A 25,034-nucleotide genomic window follows, 5' to 3' on the forward strand; every position below is an offset into this window, starting at 1 on the left:
TGCCCCAGAAGTGGAAGAGATTGAGTGCAGCGATGCCCAACCACTTATTTCTCAAGATGAGTACATGCAAGGATCATCGCAGCACGTCTCCGATGATGACGAAACGCAGGTGCCAACTGCTGCGGCGTTCAGCATTGTGGAGACCGACAAGGAGGGCAGGGGTGAAGACTGGGTGGAAGATGATGTGGAGGACGATGAGGTCCTCGACCCCACATGGAATGAACGTCATGCAGGTGAACTGAGTAGTTTGGAGGAAGAGGCGGTGGTCGCACAGAGCCACCAGCACAGCAGAAGAGGGAGCAGGGTGCAGAAGCGGAGCGGCCGTGCCCTAGACACTACGCCCGCTACTGCCCAACGCAGCAAGGGAACGAGCGCACCAAAGTCAGCTCAAAGGAGTTCTCTAGCGTGGAAGTTCTTTAGAAAATGTGCTGATGACAGGACACGAGTGGTTTGCACCCTGTGCAATCAGAGCTTGAAGCGAGGCATGAACCTTCTCAACCTGAGCACAACCTGCATGATCAGGCATCTAAGTGCAAAGCACGAGCTGCAGTGGAGTACACACCTTCAAAACCAAGAAACGTCTCTGGCTCATCCTGCTTCCTCTTCTGCTGCAGTCTCGGCCGCTCCAGCCACATCTGTAGTGATACCGGCACCTGCCACCCCGCAAACAGACGATCTGTCAGCAACACCACCACCTGGGTCACCAACAACCATCTCCACAATGTCCCGTGGAAGCGTTCAGCTTTCCATCTCCCAAACACTTGAGAGGAAGAGGAAGTACCCCCCTACCCACCCGCGATCCCTGGCCCTGAATGCCAGCATTTCAAAATTATTGGCCTTTGAAATGCTGTCATTCCGTCTGGTGGAGACGCACAGTTTTAAAAACCTTATGTCGGTGGCTGTCCCACAGTACGTCGTGCCCAGCCGCCACTACTTTTCCAGGCAAGCCATCCCTTCCCTGCACAACCAAGTGGGGGAAAAAATCAGGTGTGCACTGCGCAACGCCATCTGTGCCAAGGTCCACCTAACTACGGATACGTGGACCAGTAAGCACGGTCAGGGGCGTTATATCTCCCTAACGGCACACTGGGTAAATGCAGTGGCGGATGGGCCTGAGGCGGATAGCAATTTGGCGCATGTCCTTCCACCACCGAGGATTGCAGGGCGCTTCAGTTTGCCTCCTGTTCCTAACTCCTCCTACTCCGCTTCCTCATCCTCTACCGCCTCCTCATCCGGACAGCGTAACACCTTCACCACCAACTTCAGCACGGCCAGGGGTAAACGACAGCAGGCAGTTTTACAACTTGCCTGTTTGGGGGACAAACCACACACCGCGCAGGAGTTGTGGAGGAGCATGGAACAGCAGACAAATGAGTGGTTGCTGCCAGCGAGCCTCAAGCCCGGCCTGGTGGTGTGCGATAACGGGCGAAATCTCATAGCAGCTCTGGGCCTAGCCGGTTTGACGCACATCCCTTGCCTGGCGCATGTGCTGAATTTGGTGGTGCAGAGGTTCCTTAAAAACTACCCCGATATGTCAGAGCTGCTGCAGAAAGTGCGGGCCGTTTGTGCGCACTTTCGGCGTTCTCACCCTGCTGCTGCTCGCCTGGCAGCGCTGCAGCGTAACTTCGGCCTTCCCGCTCACCGCCTCATATGTGACGTGCCCACAAGGTGGAACTCCACCTTGCACATGCTGGAAAGACTGTGCGAGCAGCAGCAGGCCATAGTGGAGTTTCAGCTGCAGCACGCACGCGTGAGTCGCTCTGCGGAACAGCACCACTTCACCACCAATAACTGGGCCTCCATGCGAGACCTGTGTGCCTTGTTGCGCTGTTTTGAGTACTCCACCAACATGGCCAGTGGCAATGACGCCGTTCTCAGCTTAACTATCCCACTTCTATGCCTCCTTGAAAAAACAATTCGGGCGATGATGGAAGAGGATGTGGCACAGGATGAGGAGGAGGAGGAGGATGAAGAGGTAACATTTCCAAGGCTTTCAGGGCAGTCATTCGCAAGGGGCTCCGAGGGTGGGTTCCTGCACACGCAAACGCCAGGGACGCAATTGTCCAGCAGGGGCACAGTTCTGGAGGATGAGGAGGATGAGGAGGAGGAGGAGCTGGAGGAGGAGATGGAACCATGTTCACAGCAGGGTGGCACCCAGGCCAGCTCATGGCCATCACTGGTGCGTGGCTGGGGGGATACAGAGGACACGGACCATACACCTCCCACAGAGGACAGCCTTTCGTTGCCTCTGGGCAGCCTGGCACACATGAGCGATTACATGCTGCAGTGTCTCCACAACGACCGCCGAGTTGCCCACATTCTAACTTGTGCTGATTACTGGGTGGCCACGCTGCTGGATCCCCGTTACAAGGACAACGTACCGTCCTTAATTCACTCACTGGAGCGCGATCGCAAGATGCGCGAGTACAAGCGCACGCTGGTAGACGCCATGCTGCTGGCATTCCCATCTGACAGCGGGGCCACAGTGGAAGCACAAGGCAGAGGAGGAGGAGGAGGAGGTCGCCAACGCAACCAGGGCACTGCCAGCACCTCAGAAGGCAGGGTTAGCATGGCCGAAATGTGGAAAAGCTTTGTCAGCACGCCACAACAAACAGCAGCACCAGCAGCTCAGATGGAACGTCTTAGCAGGAGGCAGCATTTTACCAACATGGTGGAGCAGTATGTGTGCACACGCCTACATGTAGTGAATGACGGGTCTGCCCCCTTCAACTTCTGGGTCTCCAAATTGGGCACATGGCCTGAGCTTGCCCTTTACGCCTTGGAGGTGCTGGCGTGCCCTGCAGCCAGTGTATTATCTGAACGGGTATTTAGCACGGCTGGGGGCGTTATAACAGACAAGCGCAGCCGCCTGTCCAGAGACAATGTGGACAAGCTCACGTTCATTAAAATGAACCAGGCATGGATCCCACGGGACTTTTCCGTACCTTATGCAGAATAGCAATGGATACCGACCTTACCCACCCATTGTTCCATTTTTGCTCTTTCTCACTCTTTTGGGGTGTACCCTCATTTAAAATTTGTGAAAAGAAGCAGTGTTGGCTACCTCGTCCTCCTCCTCAGGGCCAGATTAATGTAGGGGCTATTGGAGCTGCAGCTCCAGGCCCCTACCTTTTATATAGGCCCCGGGTTGGCCATATTCACTGTTACCGCTCTTCTGTCACTTGTAAACACAGAAGTCTGGCTTCTATGCTCGCTTCCCCAGGCAGCACCCTCAGAACCTCCCCACACAGCGTGAAGGCCGGACAAGGAGGGACAGTTGGCGATGCATGGATGTGTTTATGGGCTTCAGAGACAGCATCCCATGTTGAATTAGGCATGCATGGCTGCACCCTTCCTCCTCTGGGTGCATGGCAAGGCACGGCCCTAAGGCCCTTCAAAATCCTCAGCACCAAGCCCATGATGCTGTTAATCCGGCCCTGGTCCTCCTCCACCGCCGCTTCCACCTACACCGCCCATAGGTGTGCGCAGCCTATTGCATTAAGGTGTGCACCCCAAAGTTGAAATACACATGCATGTGTTTGCCAGCAGGGAGAGTAATGTATCGGGGCCATGTACCTGTAGGCAAGGAGAAATAGAGCAGAGCAGGTCCCAGGGAGATCTTTCCCATCTCCTCACTGGCAATGCTATGTGCCCTAGGTGATTAGGGTGTGCCCAGGCACACCCAGCACACCCTGTGCGCACGCCTATGTCACCGCCACATCCACCACCACCTCAACCTCCCTCCTACTCCATATGGGCCTCGTCCTTCAGAGATGAAGAAGAACATTGTTTTATTTTTCTGTTTTTTTTTGTTGTTTTAAGTTATTTCCCTATCCACATTTGTTTGCAGAGCACTTGCCATGCTCTTAATTACGTTTTGCTGCCATTTGCAGCACTCTAGCCCTTTCCTTTGGTGTTTTAGAGCCATTTTAGTGCCTTAAAGTTCGGGTCCCCATTGACTTCAATGGGGTTCGGTGTCCGGGAAAAGTTCGGTAAAAGTCCGGGACACGGACCCGGACTTTTTTTTAAAGTTCGGCCGAACCCGTCGAACACGGACATCTAGGTGTCCGCTCAACCCTATTTAGAATGTATACTCAATCTCCCGAGGAAGCGCACTGTCGCGAAACATGTTGACCTTCATCAAGCTACATCAACTTATACTGATTCCTTCTGTATGTTGGCAGCCTTACCCACATAGAAGATAAATATATTTACAATATATTTAGAAAAAAAAATGATTTATGTGACTTATATGTACAATATATTGTACATATATGTCACATATATAATTATTTTTCTAAATATACATTTCTCTTTCATGTGGGTTAAACCATCTGGCTTTTAAATTTATATCTCTATAGGATTGGTCTGGGGTCTATGATTACGATAGTAGCATATTTTGAGTATCAAATTTATCTATAAGATTTTAGACATTTTCCCATGTTGTATGATATATGAAATAAAAGTTGTTACTTGTATAAAAAATTGTCTGTTTTGGTGCCAAGAAAGTCCATGGTTTTTCGCCCACTTCACATTGTTCAGTTCAAAAAGGATGCGGCACCCTTCTACTGGTTTATACATCCACAGCACCACCCTGTGATGATGTAATGAGTGATAATGCTCCTTTTCAGAAAAAAAAAAAAAAAAAGGTGAACACCCTACACTCTCCCCACCCTTCCTGTTCCCACTGAACTTACCTCCGTGGCTGATATAGTTTCATCATCCACACAGTCCGGTGCAGCGATCCTGGGGTTCACAAATCATGCTGTTCTTCTTTCCCTAGGGATGCTGGAACCAGTGCTGTATTTTGGCCTAGGCCAACAAGGCCCAGGCCTAGGGCAGCACTTTGCAGGGGGGCAGCAAAAAAGCTGCACCACGCACGAGAAAAAAACAGCCCCCTCCCGCCTTCCCCAATAAAAAGGGTCCCTGCGGGCTTGCGCTACACACTTTTAGTATAGTGCCAGTCTTATTGGGTGAATTGAGCTGGAGGGCAGGGTCCAGGAGGCAAATCAGTCTGGCACCCCCTTAAAGCCATCACACTGCTACCTCCTGGTATGATATGATGGTATAATGATGGGCACTGCTTAAGCTGACCTTACGGGAACTGTTGAGGCTACACTGATGGGCACTGATAGACTATGGTTGTGGTCTGTGGTTTACAGATGACAGGGTGAGTCATAAACAGGAAGAGATGTGGCCTTTACAGGAAGGGGTGGGTCATATTTAAATTAGGGGGTGATCAAGTTTAGTCAGGCTTAGGGCAGCACAAAACCTAAATACACCACTGGCTGGAACAGATCAGAGCAGTCCTGATTGGTGATTGTTGGCATGTGACCATGTTGACCAATCATAACTGCTCAAATTCATCACTTTTTTTTTTTGTAATAGATGAGCTATCACTTTAAGGATTGATAAGCCGCAACATATCCATTTTTGTACAGACATGATTTATAATAAAAAACAATATTTACAAAAGTAATCTGGATACTTTTCATATAGAATGAAAGACCCATCCTTTTATTAACGTCAGATAATTATTACTACAGACAAAAGAAAGCTGATAGTGAGAAATTAGATCAGCCTTTTCCTGCACTATATAATTCACTAGAATTTGGTATCCACAGTTTATTTTATTTTTTTTTTAACCATAGCTTCAGCATCTTGATTGCTTTGTTGTATGCCTGCTTTTATTAATATAATCCAGATTTATTATTTCAGCATCAAGTCCTACATCATTGTTCCAAAGAGATGATTAAATGCAGACCTTCACCTTTTCCTTCCCCAAATCTTGCCCTTACATTACCCCCATCAGTGCCAGGACAAGGTCATCTAGAGCCCAGGGCAAACATGTCAAACTGCACCCCCTCCAAAATGTATATATATTATGTGTCAACAAAATTCTCCCCATAAAAACACAGTATTAATCTGCATGATTACCCCCTAAGCATGAAACCCCCCTCCTCCCAGTACAAATCCTCCCCCCTGATGAAATCCACCACACAATTCCACCCCCCCCCCCATCTCAAATGCCCCCCCCCCAAAAAAAAATCACCTCTCCTGGCACAAATCCTCTACCCCTAAAATTTCCCCTCCAAGTACACATCTGATCTCCCCCCCCACTTCAAATCCCTCCCTACCAGCACAAGTTCTTCCCCAAATTTCTCCTCCTAGCAAACATCTTCTCCTTCCAATCTCCCCTCCCAACACAGATTCCCCTAGATCACCACTCTTAGCAATCTCCTGGTGGTGCCCCCAACCTCACATGATTTCATAGTGCCCAGGAAGCTGCCCCCTCCTGCTCACCCCTTGTCTCGGCCCTGAACCCTATTACACAACTGGTTGCTAAGCATTGGGGGATGGGATTAGGAGGCTTTTTTTTCAGGACTGGGTCCTGTACCTTCTACTTTTTACAAAAACAGGAATGATGTCAACCTCCTGCCTGAAGCCTCCTGGAATACTGATGCCACCCCATGAGGGTTCAGAGTAATCTGCGCTGCACTGTTAGCTGTACATGTGCCAGTAATCTCTGCAGCTGAGCGTCATCAGGGGGCTAGCTCGAAGAACCTGGAAGAAACAGTTGACAACCTGATGAGATCAGACAAGAATATGGTGGTGTTTGACCCAGAGTTCTGACACTCTAGACGTTGGCTTACACCAGACAATGCTAGATTTGATGGTTGATGGTTCAAGGTAAGAGGGTGAAAAAAAATTGTAAAGGAAGAGAGTGAAGTTCCTCTTTAAGATCAATGTTCCTCAGTAAGCCATGTAGCACCAGCATCACCTACCTGTCCCCAAGAGCTGCTCATGTCTTTGAATGTTGCAGCAAACAAGTTCAACAGTTCCTGAAAACTCTGATTATCATATTCGAAACGGTTTCCAAACACTATAGAACAGATGACGTTGGAAACAGCCTGGACTAGGAGGTTCGTTGGGTCAATGGATTTTTCTGCAGGCAAATTATAAAAATCGAGTCATTGTACAGGATTGTGACACTTTTATACTTCACACTGTATGCAGTGTTTCCAACCTATCAGATTGAAATTTACTGACACGACACCCAAAATTTACTGGCACAGCCACGTTTTTACTGCCATTTCCACAAGTTACAAAATGACAGCTGTAAGTGCAAATTTTAGTATTTAGGCTACAAACAAGTACAATGTGCAATTAGAAATGTGATTTAAGGTAAATTATTAAGGCAAAAAACATATTTCCTATTTTATTTTTGATAAAAAGACAAGGAATTAGAATGGGCGGCACACACACAGGAAATTGATTCTTACAGTGACACTGACAGCAGTGTGCAGCAGCACAGATGATGATGACACCTCACCAACACAACACGTCCCCCCCCCCCCACAGTCACAGTGACAGTTTCTCTCCACGCTGGGTGGTCCCTTTAGTCCACTCCAGTCCAAATAGCACTGACAGTCCCGTTCCCGGCTTGCCTTACTCCCATCCCACTGACCCGCATATGAGGTTCCAACTGTTCTGCTTGGCTCCCTTGCATCATGACATTGCACAACACACTCAGGCATCCCTTCGTTCCCTTCGTTTTTGATCTCCTCCGCCAGGCCCGTCCCCCTGGGTGCTGCCAGAACATGCTGTAGCAGGCATCTGGATGGTCCTGGCCAGCTCCGAGTGTCACAACCATATTTTTTACTGGCCACCTTTTCCTGTGACTGGCATTTACTGGCCTGTTTGCCTGTTTTTTACTGGCTACCAGTAAAAATACTGACAGTTGGCAACACTGACTATACGTTTATGACACCATTGCCACATATAAGTGTTTTTTTTAGTGCTAAAATATGGGGCCAAATCCTACAGAAGTCTGTCACTCCTTCCATAAAGGTGCCTATAGGCACAAGCCTAAATTGCCTAATGAAAATCCTGGTGTGGCTTGGAGGAATAGGTAGATACATCAAATCTCCATGCGGAGCTACAGATCAGCCAGTGCTGAATCACCAATACAAACTCTATATATATAGGGGTACATGGGCATATGAGGTGGGCCACATCCAATTTGCTATGAAACAATAAAAATATAGAAGGAGGATTGTTGTTCTGTTGTTCTTGTCTATTGCAGAAAAACTGATTTTTCACAACTGCACTGCTTGTTTTAGGGAGCAACAACCATTTTCCTTCAGATGACTAAATCAGTCCCATATTTTGGGAACAGCAAGATAAAATGTATCCATGTTTTCCCTGAGAAACACTACTGAAATTCTTATTTTGCACTGCGTGTACAGTACAGTATATAATTTTCATATTCCTTCCAGGACGTACAATCAGACAACATACCTTTCAGAGATTTCATCTCTGCCACCAAGAACCCAGCTTCCTCCTGTATTCTCTCCTCAATAGATTTCTTCCCCATCCCAAAATTTCTGAGCATGGTGAGTGAAAATCTGCGCAAATCTTTCCATCGTTCCCCATTGCTGAAGATGATTCCTGCAAAACAATAATCAGAAATGTACAGAAAATGCTTGAAAACTGCAGTTATATAACAAGTGAAGTGACCTAAAACATCCATAATTGTTTTCATTAAAACTAGTGGATTTTAACTATTTCATCTTCTAAAGAGGTTCAAATTTTGTTCACCAGTATTACTCTAAAACCTATAACAAGTCTGCGCTCAGTGAAACGCTAGGAAAATAAATTCTATAAATAATTCCTGAACAAAATATATAAATATTTGCAGGTCTGTAAAACTGTAGTGTTATACAGGATAAATAATAAAGTGATCCAACATAAATCAACTTATAAACATGTGCAAAAGAAAAAAAAAAAAAAAACAACATGTAAAATTCACAATAATGTTGCAATGACAGTGAAGTCCACATCGAAATAGATTTCTAATATACACCTACCGGCCACATTATTAGGTACACCTGGTCCATTGGTTGGTAACACAAATTGCTAATCAGCCAATCACATAGCAGCAACTCAATGCATTTAGGCATCTAGATGAGAACGACTTGCTGAAGTTCGAACCGAGCTTCAGAATGTGGAAGAAAGGGGATTTAGGTGACTTTGAATGTGGCATGGTTGTTGGTGCCAGATGGGCTGGTCTGAGTATTTTAATAACTACTGGGATTTTCATGCACAACCATCTCTAGGGTATACAGAGAATGCTCCGAAAAAGAGAAAATATCCAGTGAGCGGCAGTTGTGTGAACGGAAATGCCTTGTTGATGTCAGAGGTCAGAGGAGAATGGGCAGACTGGTTGGAGATGATAAAAAAGCAATAGTAACTCAAATAACCACTCGTTACAACCAAGGAATGCAGAATGCCATCTCTGAAGGCACAGCACATTGAGCCTTGAAGCAGATGGTCTACAGCAGCAGAAGACCACACCGGGTGCCACTCCTGTCAGCTAAGAACAGGAAACTGAGGCTACAATTCACACAGGTTCACTAAAATTGGACAATAGAAGATTGGAAAAATGTTGCCTGGTCTGGTGAGTCTCGATTTCAGCTGCAACATTCAGATGGTAGGTTCAGAATTTGGCGTAAATAACATAAAAGCATGGACCCATGCTGCCTTGTATCAACGGTTCAGGCTGGTGGTAGTGGTGTAATGGTGTGGGGTATATTTTCTTGGCACACTTTGGAACCATTCGTACCAATTGAGCATTGTTTAAACGCCACGGCCTACCTGAGTATTCTTTGAAGACCATGTGCATCCTTTTATAACTACAGTGTATCCATCTTCCGATGGCTAATTTCAGCAGGATAATGCACCATGTCACAAAACTCAAATCATCTCACCACTGGTTTCTTGAACATGACAATGAGTTCACTGTACTTTAATGGCCTCCACAGTCAACAGATCTCAATCCAATAGAGCACCTTTGGGATGTGGTGGAACTGAAGATTTGCATTATGGATTTAAAGCCAACAAATCTGCAGCAACTGTGTGATGCTATCATATCAATATGGACCAAAATCTATGAGGAATATTTTCAACACCTTGTTGAATCTATGCCACGAAGAATTAAGGCAGTTCTGAAGGCAAAAGGGAGTCCAACCTGGTACTAACAAGGTGTACCTAATAAAGATGCTGGTGCATGTATATTTACAGTGATGTCCCCAACTTCCAAGATAAGTGACACGCCCAGATAATCAGTGCTGTTCCCATTACCTTAAAGTGATTGTAATCCATCAACTTGTAAAACAACCAAAAAAGGCAAAACATTTGTGTATAGAGATTAAAAAGAAACAATATAAATACCTTTTTTACCTCGTCTTATGGTAAGCAGCCACATTCATGTGAGTGGATTTTGTCATCTTTTAAAAAGTTTTTATTTGGTCTTTTGCTAATAAAGCACTTATACTATACTGTATATTGAGCTATGAGAATCTTTTTCTCACTTTGTTTGATATTTTGGAGATGTACTGGATTTTTTAGTTGTAGGAGGAATAGGGAATGGTTAGAACTTGTCTGTTATCTCTTGTCTGTTTGAATTCCCACTGGAAAGATTAAAGATTCCCCTTCGAGTTGTACCACCAGTACAGGGGCAGACAGCAAATAAAGTACTTTTAGTAATAGGCACATTAAAATGTATTTCAGGTTTCATGTTGCACTACTTCTGCCTTTCACATCCTATGCCTGCTGTACAAGAACTGAAAAAGGTTGGTATCAAATTAAACACGGGTACTTACAATGTTTGCATTTAAAAATTAGATACAAGTGCATTTGCAAAATCTCTTGATTTATGTAGATACTTTTTTTTTTTTTCTGAATGGTCAATTGTCTCTTAATGCAATGTTGTGCCTGTTAAAACATCTTTTTATTTTTCAATAAAAATTATATATATATTAATGATTACTCAGCTGCATTCGTTTATGTATTTTTATCTGCCTATAGTTCAGCTTGAAGGTTGTTAGTCATCAGTGTCCTCGGTTCATCTTCTTTTTCATGATCTAATCCTTTAAACCATTTTTAAACAAATTAACTAGAAGTCTATTTATTAGATTTGGTATTTTAAGGTGAACTGATAACCAATAACTTTGTTTATATAAGAAAGATACACTCATAAAAGTTAAAAAGGAATTTAAAATACATTAAAAATAAATCTGTCTTTTTTTTATATTTTACTGTATTTGTTGTTACTTTAGTTTTTGTTTTCGAAAATAGGCAAAAAAAAAAAAAAAAAAAGGGGGAGTAACAATAGCAAGTTGAAAAATGTAACGTAACACAAAAATGTGCTTGTTAACTGCTATTTTTGCTCCATTTTTTCCTATTGTCTAAGAAACCTCAAATAACAAAACACACACAACATAAGTGTTACTGCTTTTTTCCTATTGCGTAACATCAGGGCCAGTGGTGAAAAAATAATCATTAAAACTTAATACACAAAAGTATTTGCAGGCATTTTTGTTGTTTTTTTTTTTCTCTCACTTTTCTGGTGTATTGTGTTGGGTTTTTTATGTTATTTAGACAATAAGGGGAAAAGTTTGATTTTGAAAGATCAAAAAACTTGAAAAAGAAAAAGAAAAAATGGTTGTGTAAAACACCTCAACTAACAACGAACTATACCCAAGTGTAGTTTGGTATAGTATAAACAGTCCATATATAGTAAACACTATATTTTAAACAGTCTGTATATAGTTGATTTTAAAATAAAGTGACAGGTGCTCTTTAAAACAGCCATGTATATTCAGAAATCATGCTTGTGCTGGTGCTACTCAGCTCTTTTAATGAGCACCTGTCACTTTATTTCAAAATAAACTATGTTCGGACTGTTTATAATTATAATATATAAAAATAATTATAATATTTTGAATATATATCAAAGCATATTTACACCTGAATAATTTTTTTGTGGTTTAAAGAGCACTTGTCACTTTATTTTATAATCAAGTAAATGTGGATTGCTTTTTCTTGATATACACCCAAGCACTTTTGCATATACTATGAACTGGTAATTTTTTTTGTTTTATTAACCACTTCTGGATAGGGCCTTTTTCTGACACTTATTGTTTACAAGTTAAAATATTAAATGTTAAAAGATCCCCAAACATTATATATATATATATATATATATATATATATATATATATATATATATTAGAAGAGACCATAGAGAATAAAATGGAGATTGTTGCAATATTTTTTATCCAAAATAATTTTATTGAATATAAATGTTGAGTGTACAGAATTTTCAAGTATTAGATAGCACAACAATCAGAGTTTTTCCAACGTTTACATAGCAAATGGTATGAAAATGTACAAATAAGTGTGGTCGTCTTGAGATCTACTGGAGCTAACAATTTTATTTAACTGATACAATATAAGTCCAAGTGATTTTGATCGTACATTACGAGTATCTATACGGTGTTAAACAATAATGAACTTTTAAGAAAAATAACAATAAAGAGTCGTTTTGTCTGAGATTAACCTCCCTGGCGGTATGATTCTGTCAGGAATTCTGTTCCAAAAGCGGTACAATTCTTTTCACGGAAATTTGGCGTTATGTATTATAGGCCTACAATTCTTAGTAATTACTGACTTAAACCTGACCAAAACAAGTCTCTAGTAGACATCCCAGATGTGATAAACTTGAAACACAAACAAGGGAATTATAATCGAATCAATAATATTATTTTATTATTTAATATATAATATATATAATAAAATTATATTATTGATTCGATTATAATTCATGCGTTATATATTATATATATATGTGTGTATATATATATATATATATATATATATATGTATGTGTGTATATAGATAGATATATATATATATATATATATATATATATATATATATATATATATATATATATATATATATATATATATATATATATGTGTGTATATATATATATATATATATATATATATATAAAACGCATGAATTATAATCGAATCATCAATAATATAATTTTATATATATATATATATATATATACATATATATATATATATATATATATATATATATATATATATATATATGTGTGTGTGTGTGTGTGTGTGTGTGTATATAGGTATATATATATATATATATATATATATATATATATATATATATATATATATATATATATATATATATATATATATATACATATATATATGTATATATATATATATATATATATATATACATATATATATATATATATATATGTATATATATATATATATATATATATATATATATATATATTTGCATATATATATATATATATATGCATATATATATATATATATATATATATATATATATATATATATATATACATATATATATATATATATATATATATATATATATATATATATATATATATGCATATATATAATATAAAATGTGTTATGTGTAACGTTTTTTTTGTTTTTTTTTAATTTCCCTCCCTAGTTCCGCTCCCATGCAGCATTGCTGCTGCAGGGAACGGAACTAGGAAGTCCTCCTACCAACAGACGAGCGGCGGAGATCTCACTGGCGGTCACAGCAATGAGAGCTCATCGCTGGATCGCCAGGATAAGGTAAGAGAAGCTCCGCTGCGCTGTCTGCACGCTCTGCCCATTGACCCCGAGCGTGACTCGGGGATACCGCTAATAGCAGAAAATTCCTACCCCGAGTCACGCTCGGGGATACCGCTAAGGCGGTTAAGGGAATTGATGAGAATGATTTCCTCTGGTTGGGGGTAATTAAAATGGGTATGGTAGCTGTAATGAATGATAGAGTGGAGTCCTATTCCATTTGCTTTATATAAACATCTGTCTGACGACAACCATTGATAAGAAGAAGTGGTATTATGATGTGAAATAAGATGATTGGAAGAAAGATAGGTTGGAAGGGAGCCAGGAAAGGGATGAGGGGTGGGGAGGGAGATTAAGGGAAGAGTTAGGGGGTGGAGGTATCAATGTTCTACTCAGCCTCTGTCCATACCCGCTTATTAAATGGGTATTTGAGCAGTGGAGTGTTGGGATGTGAATGGATAAGGCTTCTATTATAGGGAAGATGATGCTAAGCATTGGGTAACATGGGTCCTCCCATACTCGTCCCTTTGGTATAGGTGGGAGGTCCCATGTGTTGTGGTGGTTAGAAGGAAGTTGGGGGGGCGGATGACCCCTCTTCTTTTTGTGAGGATAGTGTTTAGCTTGGGTGTGAGGGTTGTAGTTGTTTCATTAGTGTCGCGTATCTGTCTGTGGTGAGGCAATGGTTTCAACAGGCCCATATTTGTGCATATTTGGCTGGGATGTTATTATTGAGATCAGTTCTTCCATCTCTGCTATTTAATTGATTTTTTGGAACCATTCAGGAATGGTAGGGGGATGAGTTGATTTCCAATGTTGGGGGATACAAATTTTGGCTGCATTTATCATAGGTGGTATTAGGGTTTTACGGTAATGGTGGGCTGGTAGGTCCAAGTGATGGAAAAGAAATTGAGCCGGAGAGTGGTCTAGAGAGTAGATGGAGATCTCAGTGGTCAGGTCATTAACTTGTTTCCAGAATGGTTGGATTAGTGGGCATGACCAAAGTAAATGTAGCAAGGTACCTGGTTCTCTATTGCATCTCCAGCAGTTGCTGGAGGTGGACGAATTATATTTGTTAAAGAGAATCAGAGTTCTATACCATCGGGTCAGTGTTTTGTAATTATTTTCCTGGATTGATACATTTAGAGATCCTTTATGGGCAATAGTGAATATACATTCCCATCGGCGTTCTGAAGGGTTCTAGATGTAGTTCTGACTCCCAGGTTGTGCAAGCTTTTCCTGACTTGGAGGAGATGTTTGTGAACAGCATATTGTAAGTAGCAGAGATTAAGTGTTGTTGGGGGGTGGACTGTAAACATAGGTGTTCAAATGGTGTGAGGGTTCTTGATATTGAGGAGTCACGGTCTAGTTCCCGTAGAAATTGATGGATCTGAAAATATGTCCAGAGGGGGAGAGGAGTGCCAGTTGTGTTGGTCCTAAGAGCAGAGTGTTTAAGTAGAGTGTTGTCTTTGTAGAAGTGGTGTGCTAATACTCCAGGATGCTGCCAAGTATTAGCTAAAGGGATCCGGGATTGGAGGAGATGAGGGTTTTTCGACAGGTGTCTCTAAAGCAGCAGGGCGTGGAGTTGAGCAATGGGTGCTTCTTGAGGTTTTGGGGGATATGTCGAGGTGAGAGCCATGGTGTCACGATCTGGAGTCAGGCTCGAAGACCAGTAGCTATAGCAGCTTACACAGGAACCAGCTGGATAGGAACACAGGCAGGTCACTCTGGCAGATGACGCAGGCTCACCTGAGGTGCGGAATCTAAGTATTAACTGGTGTTCACCAGCGCTCCTGATGGTGGAGATGGATTTTGCTGCATGTTAGAACCAGGTCGCGGTCCTCAGGATCGCCCCACCAGGAGGTGAGCAAGCCAGGGTCCAGTAGCAGATATAGCAGGTTGGGATCAAGCAGAAGTGTAGTCTCAGAGTAGCCAAAGGTTGGTAACGAGTAGTTGCAGGTTGGGATTAGGCAGAAGTGTAGTCGAGGAACAAGGCAAGTGTCGGTAATGAATGGTATTGAAGATACGAATGGCAGCAGCAGAGACCAGCAAGATATTGGCTGGTGAAGGCACAATATTCTGGCAAACAGGAAGTGCAGAGACATGGCTTAAATCAGGAAGTTAATGGGAGGAGCAAAGGGTTCAAGGTTCAAGGCAAATAAGATTCACAGCAGGATCATTCAAGGATTTGTCCAGGGAGCTGTCCAGTATTCCAGGTTGTCAGTAAGAAGAGTCATTGCCAGGCACAGTGGAGGTCCCAGGTTCACATCCAGGTCCTGACAGTACTTCCCTCCTCCTAGGACATCCGCTGGACATCTTAGGACCAGGCTTAAGACTAAATCTCTGGTGGAAATCCCTTGTTAATCTAGGGGCATAAACATTTTCTTCAGGCTCCCAAGAATTTTCCTCTGGCCCATATCCTTCCCATTAAACCAGATATTGTAACCTGTTCCTAAAGATTCCTAAAGAGTCAAAAATTCTCTCCACCACAAATTCTTCATCACCCTGAACCTCCACAGGTGAAGGAGGAGAATGACTTCTTCCAGAAAAAGGATTTTAATGAAACGGTTGAATCTTCATATTGTCAGGAAGTTTTAAGCCAAAGGTGACTGTGTTGATTTGAGCAGAAATCTCAAAAGGTCCTACAAACGTTTGACCCAACTTGGCAGATGGAACATGAACTTTCAAATTTTTGGTAGATAGCCAAACTTTGTCACCTATGAGAAAGGTGGGACTTGATCTACATGTCTGTCAGTGGCTTTCTTGTAATATTTCTGGGAATTCTTCAATGTATGTATCAGTTTCTCTTGAATCTCTTGTAATGTATCTAATCTGTCGGTAACAGCAGGAATTGAAATCAAGATAGGGAGATTAGGAATAAAAACTGGATAATATTCCATGTTCAAGAAAAAGGGGCTTTGGGAAGTGGAGCTATGTTTAGAGTTATTATAAGCAAACTCAGCCTTAGGAAGGTAGTCAACCCATCTGGACCAGGGCTTTTCCCAGATTTAAGTTGCTTGATTGCTCCTTTGAGTTTGTCTTCTGAAATTGGGCTTTCTAAAAGAAGCGCTTGCTCTTTAGAGATGGGTTTAGGGCAGTGTTTTTTCAGGAAGTTTTTAAGGAGGGAGGATTTTTGTCATTACTCGTGGGGTGTGTCGAGTGTCTATTTAAGTAGTATAACTCGGAATAGTATGCCTCAAACTGGGATGTTATATCTGTGTAGCGACTTTGGGTCTGCTATGGTATGTATAGTCGTGTTTGCTTTTTTCGCTTGAATGGCTCTGGCTAGATATTTTCCACTTTTGTTACCAAACTTGTAGAATAATTTCTGTTGTTGAACAAATTTATGCCACATTTTTCTATTTAATTCTTCCAGAAGGGTTATTCTGGAGTTTGTGAGTTTGAGGTAGACCTGATGAGCTTTTGTTTATTTGTGTGTAAGTTCTAGAGCTTTAATTTTCTGAGTAAGTTCTGTAATCAAGGCCTTACATAGTTACATAGTTACATAGTAGGTGAGGCTGAACAAAGACAATAGTCCATCCAGTTCAACCTGTGTAGGTGTGTGTGGCTGTAATCATCTCTCATACCCCTGAATGTTCTGATCCTTGAGATGCACGTCCAATAGTCTTTTGAAAGCCACCATACTACCCGCAGAAACCACCTCTTGTGGTAGAGAATTCCACAATCTTGTAGCCCTAACAGTAAAGAACCCCCCACGTTGCCTGAGGTTAAAACGCTTCTCCTCTAATCGCATTGTATGACCCCGAGTCCTCATGCAATCCCTTCGACTAAACAGCTTTTTTTCTAAGCTGAGATCCCCATTGAGATATTTAAAAATTGCTATCATGTCCCCCCTCAGGCGTCTCTTCTCCAGGGAGAATAAATCAAGCGATTGCAGACGCTCTTCATAATCAAGGTCCTCCAATCCCCTAATTAGTTTAGTTGCCCTTCTCTGGACTCTCTCCAGCTCCAACACATCCCTCCTGAGGACTGGCGACCAGAACTGGACAGAATACTCCAGATGCGGTCGGACCAGAGTTTTATAAAGTGGAAGGATTATAGTCTTATCTCTGGAATACATCCCTTTCTTTATGCATGCTAATATTCTGCTAGCTTTGGCAGCTGCTGCCTGACATTGCATGCTGTTGCCTAGTCTATCATCAACCAAGACTCCCAGATCTTTCTCCATTTTTGATTCCCCCAAGGGTTCCCCTCCTAACGTGTATTGTGCTTTTATGTTTCTAGTCCCCAAGTGCAAAACCTTACACTTCTCTACGTTAAACCTCATTTGCCAAGTCGTTGCCCACTCCGTTATTTTGTCCAGGTCATTCTGTAGTATATCTGCTTCATGCTGTGCGGTTATTGCCCTGCCCAATTTTGTGTCATCTGCAAAAACTGCTATTGAACTACTGACCCCGACCTCAATGCTGTTTATAAATAAATTGAACAAGGTTGGTCCCAGGACTGAGCCCTGGGGCACCTCGCTTACTACCTCAGGCCAGTCTGAGTATGCGCTGTTTATTACCACCCTTTGGACATGCCCTTTAAGCCAGTTCCTTATCCAAAAGCACACCCTGCTGTCGATACCTGCAGACCTTATTTTATAAATTAAGCGCTTATGGGGAACTGTATCAAACGCCTTAGCGAAATCTAGGTACACCACATCCACTGGTCTGCCCCTATCTAGCTCACAGCTCACCTCCTCGTAGAATGATAAGAGATTGGTTTGACAAGAACGCCCATTTGTAAACCCGTGCTGGTTATTACTGATGATGCTGTTGTCTTTAGCAAACTCTACGATATAGTCCCTTATCATCCCCTCCAGAAGTTTACATACTATCGATGTCAAACTGACAGGCCTATAATTTCCCGGGACATGCCTCTGACCCTTTTTGAATATCGGAATCACGTTAGCTTTCCTCCAATCTCCTGGTACTTCTCCTGTCCTAATACTGTCCGCAAAGATCAGGAACAGTGGTCTGGATATAACCTTACAGAGTTCCTTAAGTACTCTCGGATGCATGCCATCCGGGCCTGGTGATTTGTTTGTGTTAAGTTTATCCAGCCTTTCCCTGATTTCCCCCTCTGTTAGCCATAATGGCAAGTCCTGTGTATTACTACTAACCAAACAGTCATGGTCAGTGTACTCCGCCGTTTCCTGTGTAAATACTGACGAGAAAAAAGCATTCAGCACGGTTGCTTTTTCAGTGTCCTCTGTAACCATCCTCCCATCATCTCTAATTATGTGTGCAATATGCTCTGCCCTAGTTTTTTTGCTATTGATATACTTAAAGAATTTCTTTGGGTTTTTTTTACTATCCTCCGCTATTTGTCTCTCAAAGTTGATTTTAGCCATCTTGATTTCGTGTTTACACTTCTTATTTGCCTCCTTGTAATGGTCGAAAGCCAATACTGTGCCTTCTGATTTATATTTCCTGAAGGCCAATTTTTTTCCCCTAATAAGGTTTTTAACGCTACGGTTTAGCCAGCCAGGTTTGGCTTTGTCTCTTCTAAATTTATTTCCCATAGGAATGCACTGCAAGATGCCTTTGCTTAATATGTTTCTGAAGCATTCCCATTTTTCCTCTGTGGTCAGGGATCCTAGGGTTCGGTCCCAGTTTACCCTTTCCATCAATGAGAACAATTTTGGAAAGTTTGCCCTTCTGAAGTTAAGGGTTCTTATGTTCCCTACTTGCCTTGTTCTATTGTTATTTACACTAAATGTGATCATCCTGTGATCGCTAGAGCCCAGGTTGTCCCTGACTCCTACCTCCGAGATTATGTCTGGGTCATTAGTGATCAATAGATCCAGGACTGCATTTTCTCTAGTCGGAGAGTCCACCAACTGTGACATGTAATTGTCCTGTAAGGTTTCCGTGAATAGACGGGCCTTCTGTGAGTGTGTAGTCCCCTCTCCCCAGTCAATGTCGGGATAATTGAAGTCCCCCAATATGATGACAGATCCTAGCTTTGCCACTTTACCAAACAGTGCTAAAAATTCCAGCTCTACCTCCTCCCCTTGTTTAGGTGGCCTATAGCAAACCCCCGCCTGTTGAGCTTTCATCCATGAGGCTTTTAGGGAGATACATTTTCCCCGGATTACACATTTATGTGCTTCCCACTGAGTTAGTGGGGCTGTTTCTGGCGTGTCATTGTTGGTAAAGAAATTGAGTGTTTCTTTATGGATGAACTTAATGTCAGTTTCCAAAGTCAGAAGGGACGAGTCTAGTTGCCAGGTTTTTTTTGTGTGGGTTTGTGTTGGAAAAGTTAGTATTATTGAGATTGGATTGTGGTCGGAGAGGATCATTGGTTCAATGGTGGCGTGGGATAGAAGTGGTAATTCTTTTTTGAATAGGAAAAGATTCTGGAATACCTTTCATGAGAGGGAGAGAAAAAGGTGTAGTTTTTATCAATAGGGAAGCGGGTGCGCCAGGTGTCATGGAGGAGTAAGTCTTGGATTTGCAATTTAATTTTCCGAAGGGCTCTGTACGGTAGAGATGTGGAGCCTGAAGAGGTGTCTAGAATTGGGCATAGGACTACATTAAAATCTCCCCCCCAGAATCATTATACCTGTTTGGAAGCCCGCAAGTAGTTAGGCAATTGATCTGAATAAGTCAACTTGTGTAGTGTTTGGGCTGTAGATGTTTGCTAATGTTATCGGTCTGTTGTGTACCTTTCCTTTTAGGAAGATATATATGCTGTCCATGTCAATTAATGAGTCAGTAAGCTGCCATTTTAAGTGTTTGGAGATCAGAATTGAAACTCCTTTGGTTTTTGCAAGTGGGTTAGTTGCATGGTAGGATGTTGGAAATAGATAGTTTGAGATCTTAGGGGTATCGTGTGTGCAAAAGTGTGTTTCTTGCAAGAACACAATATCAGCTTTCAGTTTACGCATCAGGGTGAGTACTTGACTACATTTTTCGGGGATGTTTAGGATTGGAAGTTGAGGGAGACCACTTTGAGTGTTGGATGTTTGGTGTTGGGGCCTATATGTGCCATGGTGGTCTTGAAATCAGTTTTCAGTAGTTTAGATGGGGAAGGGGTGTCAGTTCTCATTGGGTTGTGAGAGGAGATCATGGTTTTTCTGAGCAGAGGCTGAGGAGAAGAAAAAAAAAAAAAGAGGGGGGGGGGGGGAGAAGGGCCCCTTGGGGGGAGGAGGGGAGGGGGGAGAAAAGTGGTGAGAAAATGGAAAAGGAGGGAAAATGGGAAAGAGAGGAACCAGAGTTAGGGAGGGGTCGTTGAGCCCTCCCTAGAAAGTAATATGACATCTGATAGAGGTCGACAGGAAAAAAAAAATATTCCCTTCATGTGGGGGAGTGGTAGGTGTCGGTACGAGGTAGTGTAGATGGGTATCTCTGGTCTATCAGAGGTATTCAGTTTATTGCTGGATCAAAGAGCCCTTGATTCATAACATCAGACAGTATGACATTGGGTAAACAAACATAGCATATAAGTATATAGGAAAACATATAATCCTGAATAGTGTTGAGCGAACACGGACTGTATTATTCGTGTTCGTACCGAATAATTGGATTTTTTGTACCCGAACACGGACACGGACACTTTACTGTATGTTCGGGTAAAAATCCGTGTTCGGTCGTTTTATTTCCGGGTTTTGCATGCTTTGGCGCTCTTTTCATGGCGGGCTTTCAACAGCCAATCAACAATCGTTTAACTGGTGTGCCTTAAGCCATCCCAGCCATGCCTGCAAATGTCTCAGTAGCTGTGATTGGCCGTCTGAAGCATGTGACCAAGTCTTTATAAGTTCGAGGCAGCCGCAGCGGCGTCATTATGCTGCTTAGATTCAGGGACAGAGCACACATCAACGTGCTGGCTGCTGATTAGGGAAAGATAGGCAGGAAAAAACCATTTGTGTCCGGATAGAATTGAGGGACAGGTCGGAGTGTTTAGGCAGGGCGAGTTGTAGGCATTTTAGGGATAGAGTCTGCTGAATTATATAGGGTCAGTGTCTTCTACAAACTACAATCGATATTGCTGTGTGGGGGGTGGGGTCTGCACTCAATCCTGATCTACGATCTCTTCTCAATCCTGTTAGGGACAGAGTCTGCTGAATTTTAGGGAAACTGTGTTCTACAAACTACAATCGATATTGCTGTGTGGTGTGGGATTGGAGATAGGCAGGTGTCAGTGATCCACATCCATTTTTCTGTGTGTGAGCTGCAGTGAACACAATCTTTTTGGGCTGCAGTGAACACAATCTTTTTGGGCTGCAGTGAACACAATCTTTTTGGGCTGCAGTGAACACAATCTTTTTGGGCTGCAGTGAACACAATCTTTTTGGGGTGCAGTGAACAAAATCTTTTTGGGGTGCAGTGAACACAATCCTTTTTGGTGTGCAGTGAACACAATCTTTGTGGGGTGCAGTGAACAAAATCCTTTGTGGGGTGCAGTGAACACAATCTTTTTGGGGTGCAGTGAACAAAATCCTTTTTGGGGTGCAGTGAACAACATCCTTTTTGGGGTGCAGTGAACACAATCTTTTTGGGGTGCAGTGAACAAAATCCTTTGTGGGGTGCAGTGAACACAATCTTTTTGGGGTGCAGTGAACACAATCTTTTTGGGGTGGAGTGAACAACATCCTTTTTGGGGTGCAGTGAACAAAATCCTTTTTGGGGTGCAGTGAACAAAATCATTTTTGGGGTGCAGTGAACACAATCTTTTTGGGGTGCAGTGAACACAATCTTTGTGGGGTGCAGTGAACACAATCTTTTTGGGGTGGAGTGAACAACATCCTTTTTGGGGTGCAGTGAACAACATCCTTTTTGGGGTGCAGTGAACACAATCTTTTTGGGGTGCAGTGAACACAATCTTTGTGGGGTACAGTGAACAGAATCTTTGTGGGGTGCAGTGAACACAATCTTTGGGGGGTACAGTGAACACAATCTTTGTGAGGTGCAGTGAACACAATCTTTGTGGGGTGCAGTGAACACAATCATTGTGGGGTGCAGTGAACTCAATCTTTGTGGGGTACAGTGAACACAATCTCATACTGAAGGTTTGAGGGTGCTGCCTGTTCCATACTCCCCCTACTCCTCATCTAGCCTTTTAGGGGTACAAACAATAGTAATTGGGGCCTAGTGTGGTTGTGTACGTGTGATATACATACACTTTTTTGGGATCATATTTTCTATTCCGCTATTTAATCAAAAACCTTTGGGGATCAGTTAAATTGGGGGATAGTCTGTGTTGGTACGTGTGAGAGAGATCCACCTTTCCAAGTTGTTGGGGTTCATCTCATACTTCTGAAGGTTTGAGGGTGCTGCCTGTTCCATACTCCCCCTACTCCTAGCCTTTTAGGGGTACAAACAATAGTAATTGGGGCCTAGTGTGGTTGTGTACGTGTGATATACATACACTTTTTTGGGATCATATTTTCTATTCCGCTATTTAATCAAAAACCTCTGGGGATCAGTTAAATTGGGGGATAGTCTGTGTTGGTACGTGTGAGAGAGATCCACCTTTCCAAGTTGTTGGGGTTCATCTCATACTTCTGAAGGTTTGAGGGTGCTGCCTGTTCCATACTCCCCCTACTCCTAGCCTTTTAGGGGTACAAACAATAGTAATTGGGGCCTAGTGTGGTTGTGTACGTGTGATATACATACACTTTTTTGGGATCATATTTTCTATTCCGCTATTTAATCAAAAACCTCTGGGGATCAGTTAAATTGGGGGATAGTCTGTGTTGGTACGTGTGAGAGAGATCCACCTTTCCAAGTTGTTGGGGTTCATCTCATACTTCTGAAGGTTTGAGGGTGCTGCCTGTTCCATACTCCCCCTACTCCTAGCCTTTTAGGGGTACAAACAATAGTAATTGGGGCCTAGTGTGGTTGTGTACGTGTGATATACATACACTTTTTTGGGATCATATTTTCTATTCCGCTATTTAATCAAAAACCTTTGGGGATCAGTTAAATTGGGGGATAGTCTGTGTTGGTACGTGTGAGAGAGATCCACCTTTCCAAGTTGTTGGGGTTCATCTCATACTTCTGAAGGTTTGAGGGTGCTGCCTGTTACATACTCCCCCTACTCCTAGCCTTTTAGGGGTACAAACAATAGTAATTGGGGCCTAGTGTGGTTGTGTACGTGTGATATACATACACTTTTTTGGGATCATATTTTCTATTCCGCTATTTAATCAAAAACCTTTGGGGATCAGTTAAATTGGGGGATAGTCTGTGTTGGTACGTGTGAGAGAGATCCACCTTTCCAAGTTGTTGAGGTTCATCTCATACTTCTGAAGGTTTGAGGGTGCTGCCTGTTCCATACTCCCCCTACTCCTAGCCTTTTAGGGGTACAAACAATAGTAATTGGGGCCTAGTGTGGTTGTGTACGTGTGATATACATACACTTTTTTGGGATCATATTTTCTATTCCGCTATTTAATCAAAAACCTTTGGGGATCAGTTAAATTGGGGGATAGTCTGTGTTGGTACGTGTGAGAGAGATCCACCTTTCCAAGTTGTTGGGGTTCATCTCATACTTCTGAAGGTTTGAGGGTGCTGCCTGTTCCATACTCCCCCTACTCCTAGCCTTTTAGGGGTACAAACAATAGTAATTGGGGCCTAGTGTGGTTGTGTACGTGTGATATACATACACTTTTTTGGGATCATATTTTCTATTCCGCTATTTAATCAAAAACCTTTGGGGATCAGTTAAATTGGGGGATAGTCTGTGTTGGTACGTGTGAGAGAGATCCACCTTTCCAAGTTGTTGGGGTTCATCTCATACTTCTGAAGGTTTGAGGGTGCTGCCTGTTCCATACTCCCCCTACTCCTAGCCTTTTAGGGGTACAAACAATAGTAATTGGGGCCTAGTGTGGTTGTGTACGTGTGATATACATACACTTTTTTGGGATCATATTTTCTATTCCGCTATTTAATCAAAAACCTTTGGGGATCAGTTAAATTGGGGGATAGTCTGTGTTGGTACGTGTGAGAGAGATCCACCTTTCCAAGTTGTTGAGGTTCATCTCATACTTCTGAAGGTTTGAGGGTGCTGCCTGTTCCATACTCCCCCTACTCCTAGCCTTTTAGGGGTACAAACAATAGTAATTGGGGCCTAGTGTGGTTGTGTACGTGTGATATACATACACTTTTTTGGGATCATATTTTCTATTCCGCTATTTAATCAAAAACCTTTGGGGATCAGTTAAATTGGGGGATAGTCTGTGTTGGTACGTGTGAGAGAGATCCACCTTTCCAAGTTGTTGGGGTTCATCTCATACTTCTGAAGGTTTGAGGGTGCTGCCTGTTCCATACTCCCCCTACTCCTAGCCTTTTAGGGGTACAAACAATAGTAATTGGGGCCTAGTGTGGTTGTGTACGTGTGATATACATACACTTTTTTGGGATCATATTTTCTATTCCGCTATTTAATCAAAAACCTTTGGGGATCAGTTAAATTGGGGGATAGTCTGTGTTGGTACGTGTGAGAGAGATCCACCTTTCCAAGTTGTTGGGGTTCATCTCATACTTCTGAAGGTTTGAGGGTGCTGCCTGTTCCATACTCCCCCTA

At 42.6% G+C, this 25,034-nt stretch overlaps 1 protein-coding gene across 1 annotated transcript in view; it reads right to left on the reverse strand.

Moving 5' to 3' along the window:
• LOC309559482 (cytochrome P450 2G1-like) overlaps positions 1-25,034 on the reverse strand; it is an 85,339-nt gene that overhangs the window by 34,057 nt on the left and 26,248 nt on the right. The window contains exons 3-4 of the mRNA XM_082262756.1: positions 8,302-8,451; positions 6,786-6,946 (exon numbers count right to left, since the gene is read on the reverse strand). Coding sequence (XP_082118882.1) covers positions 6,786-6,946; positions 8,302-8,451 — 311 coding nt within the window. The remainder of the gene's footprint in view (positions 1-6,785; positions 6,947-8,301; positions 8,452-25,034) is intronic.

Source organism: Pelophylax lessonae (genome assembly GCF_965119305.1).
Source record: "Pelophylax lessonae genome assembly, chromosome: 7".
Lineage (NCBI taxonomy): Eukaryota > Metazoa > Chordata > Amphibia > Anura > Ranidae > Pelophylax > Pelophylax lessonae.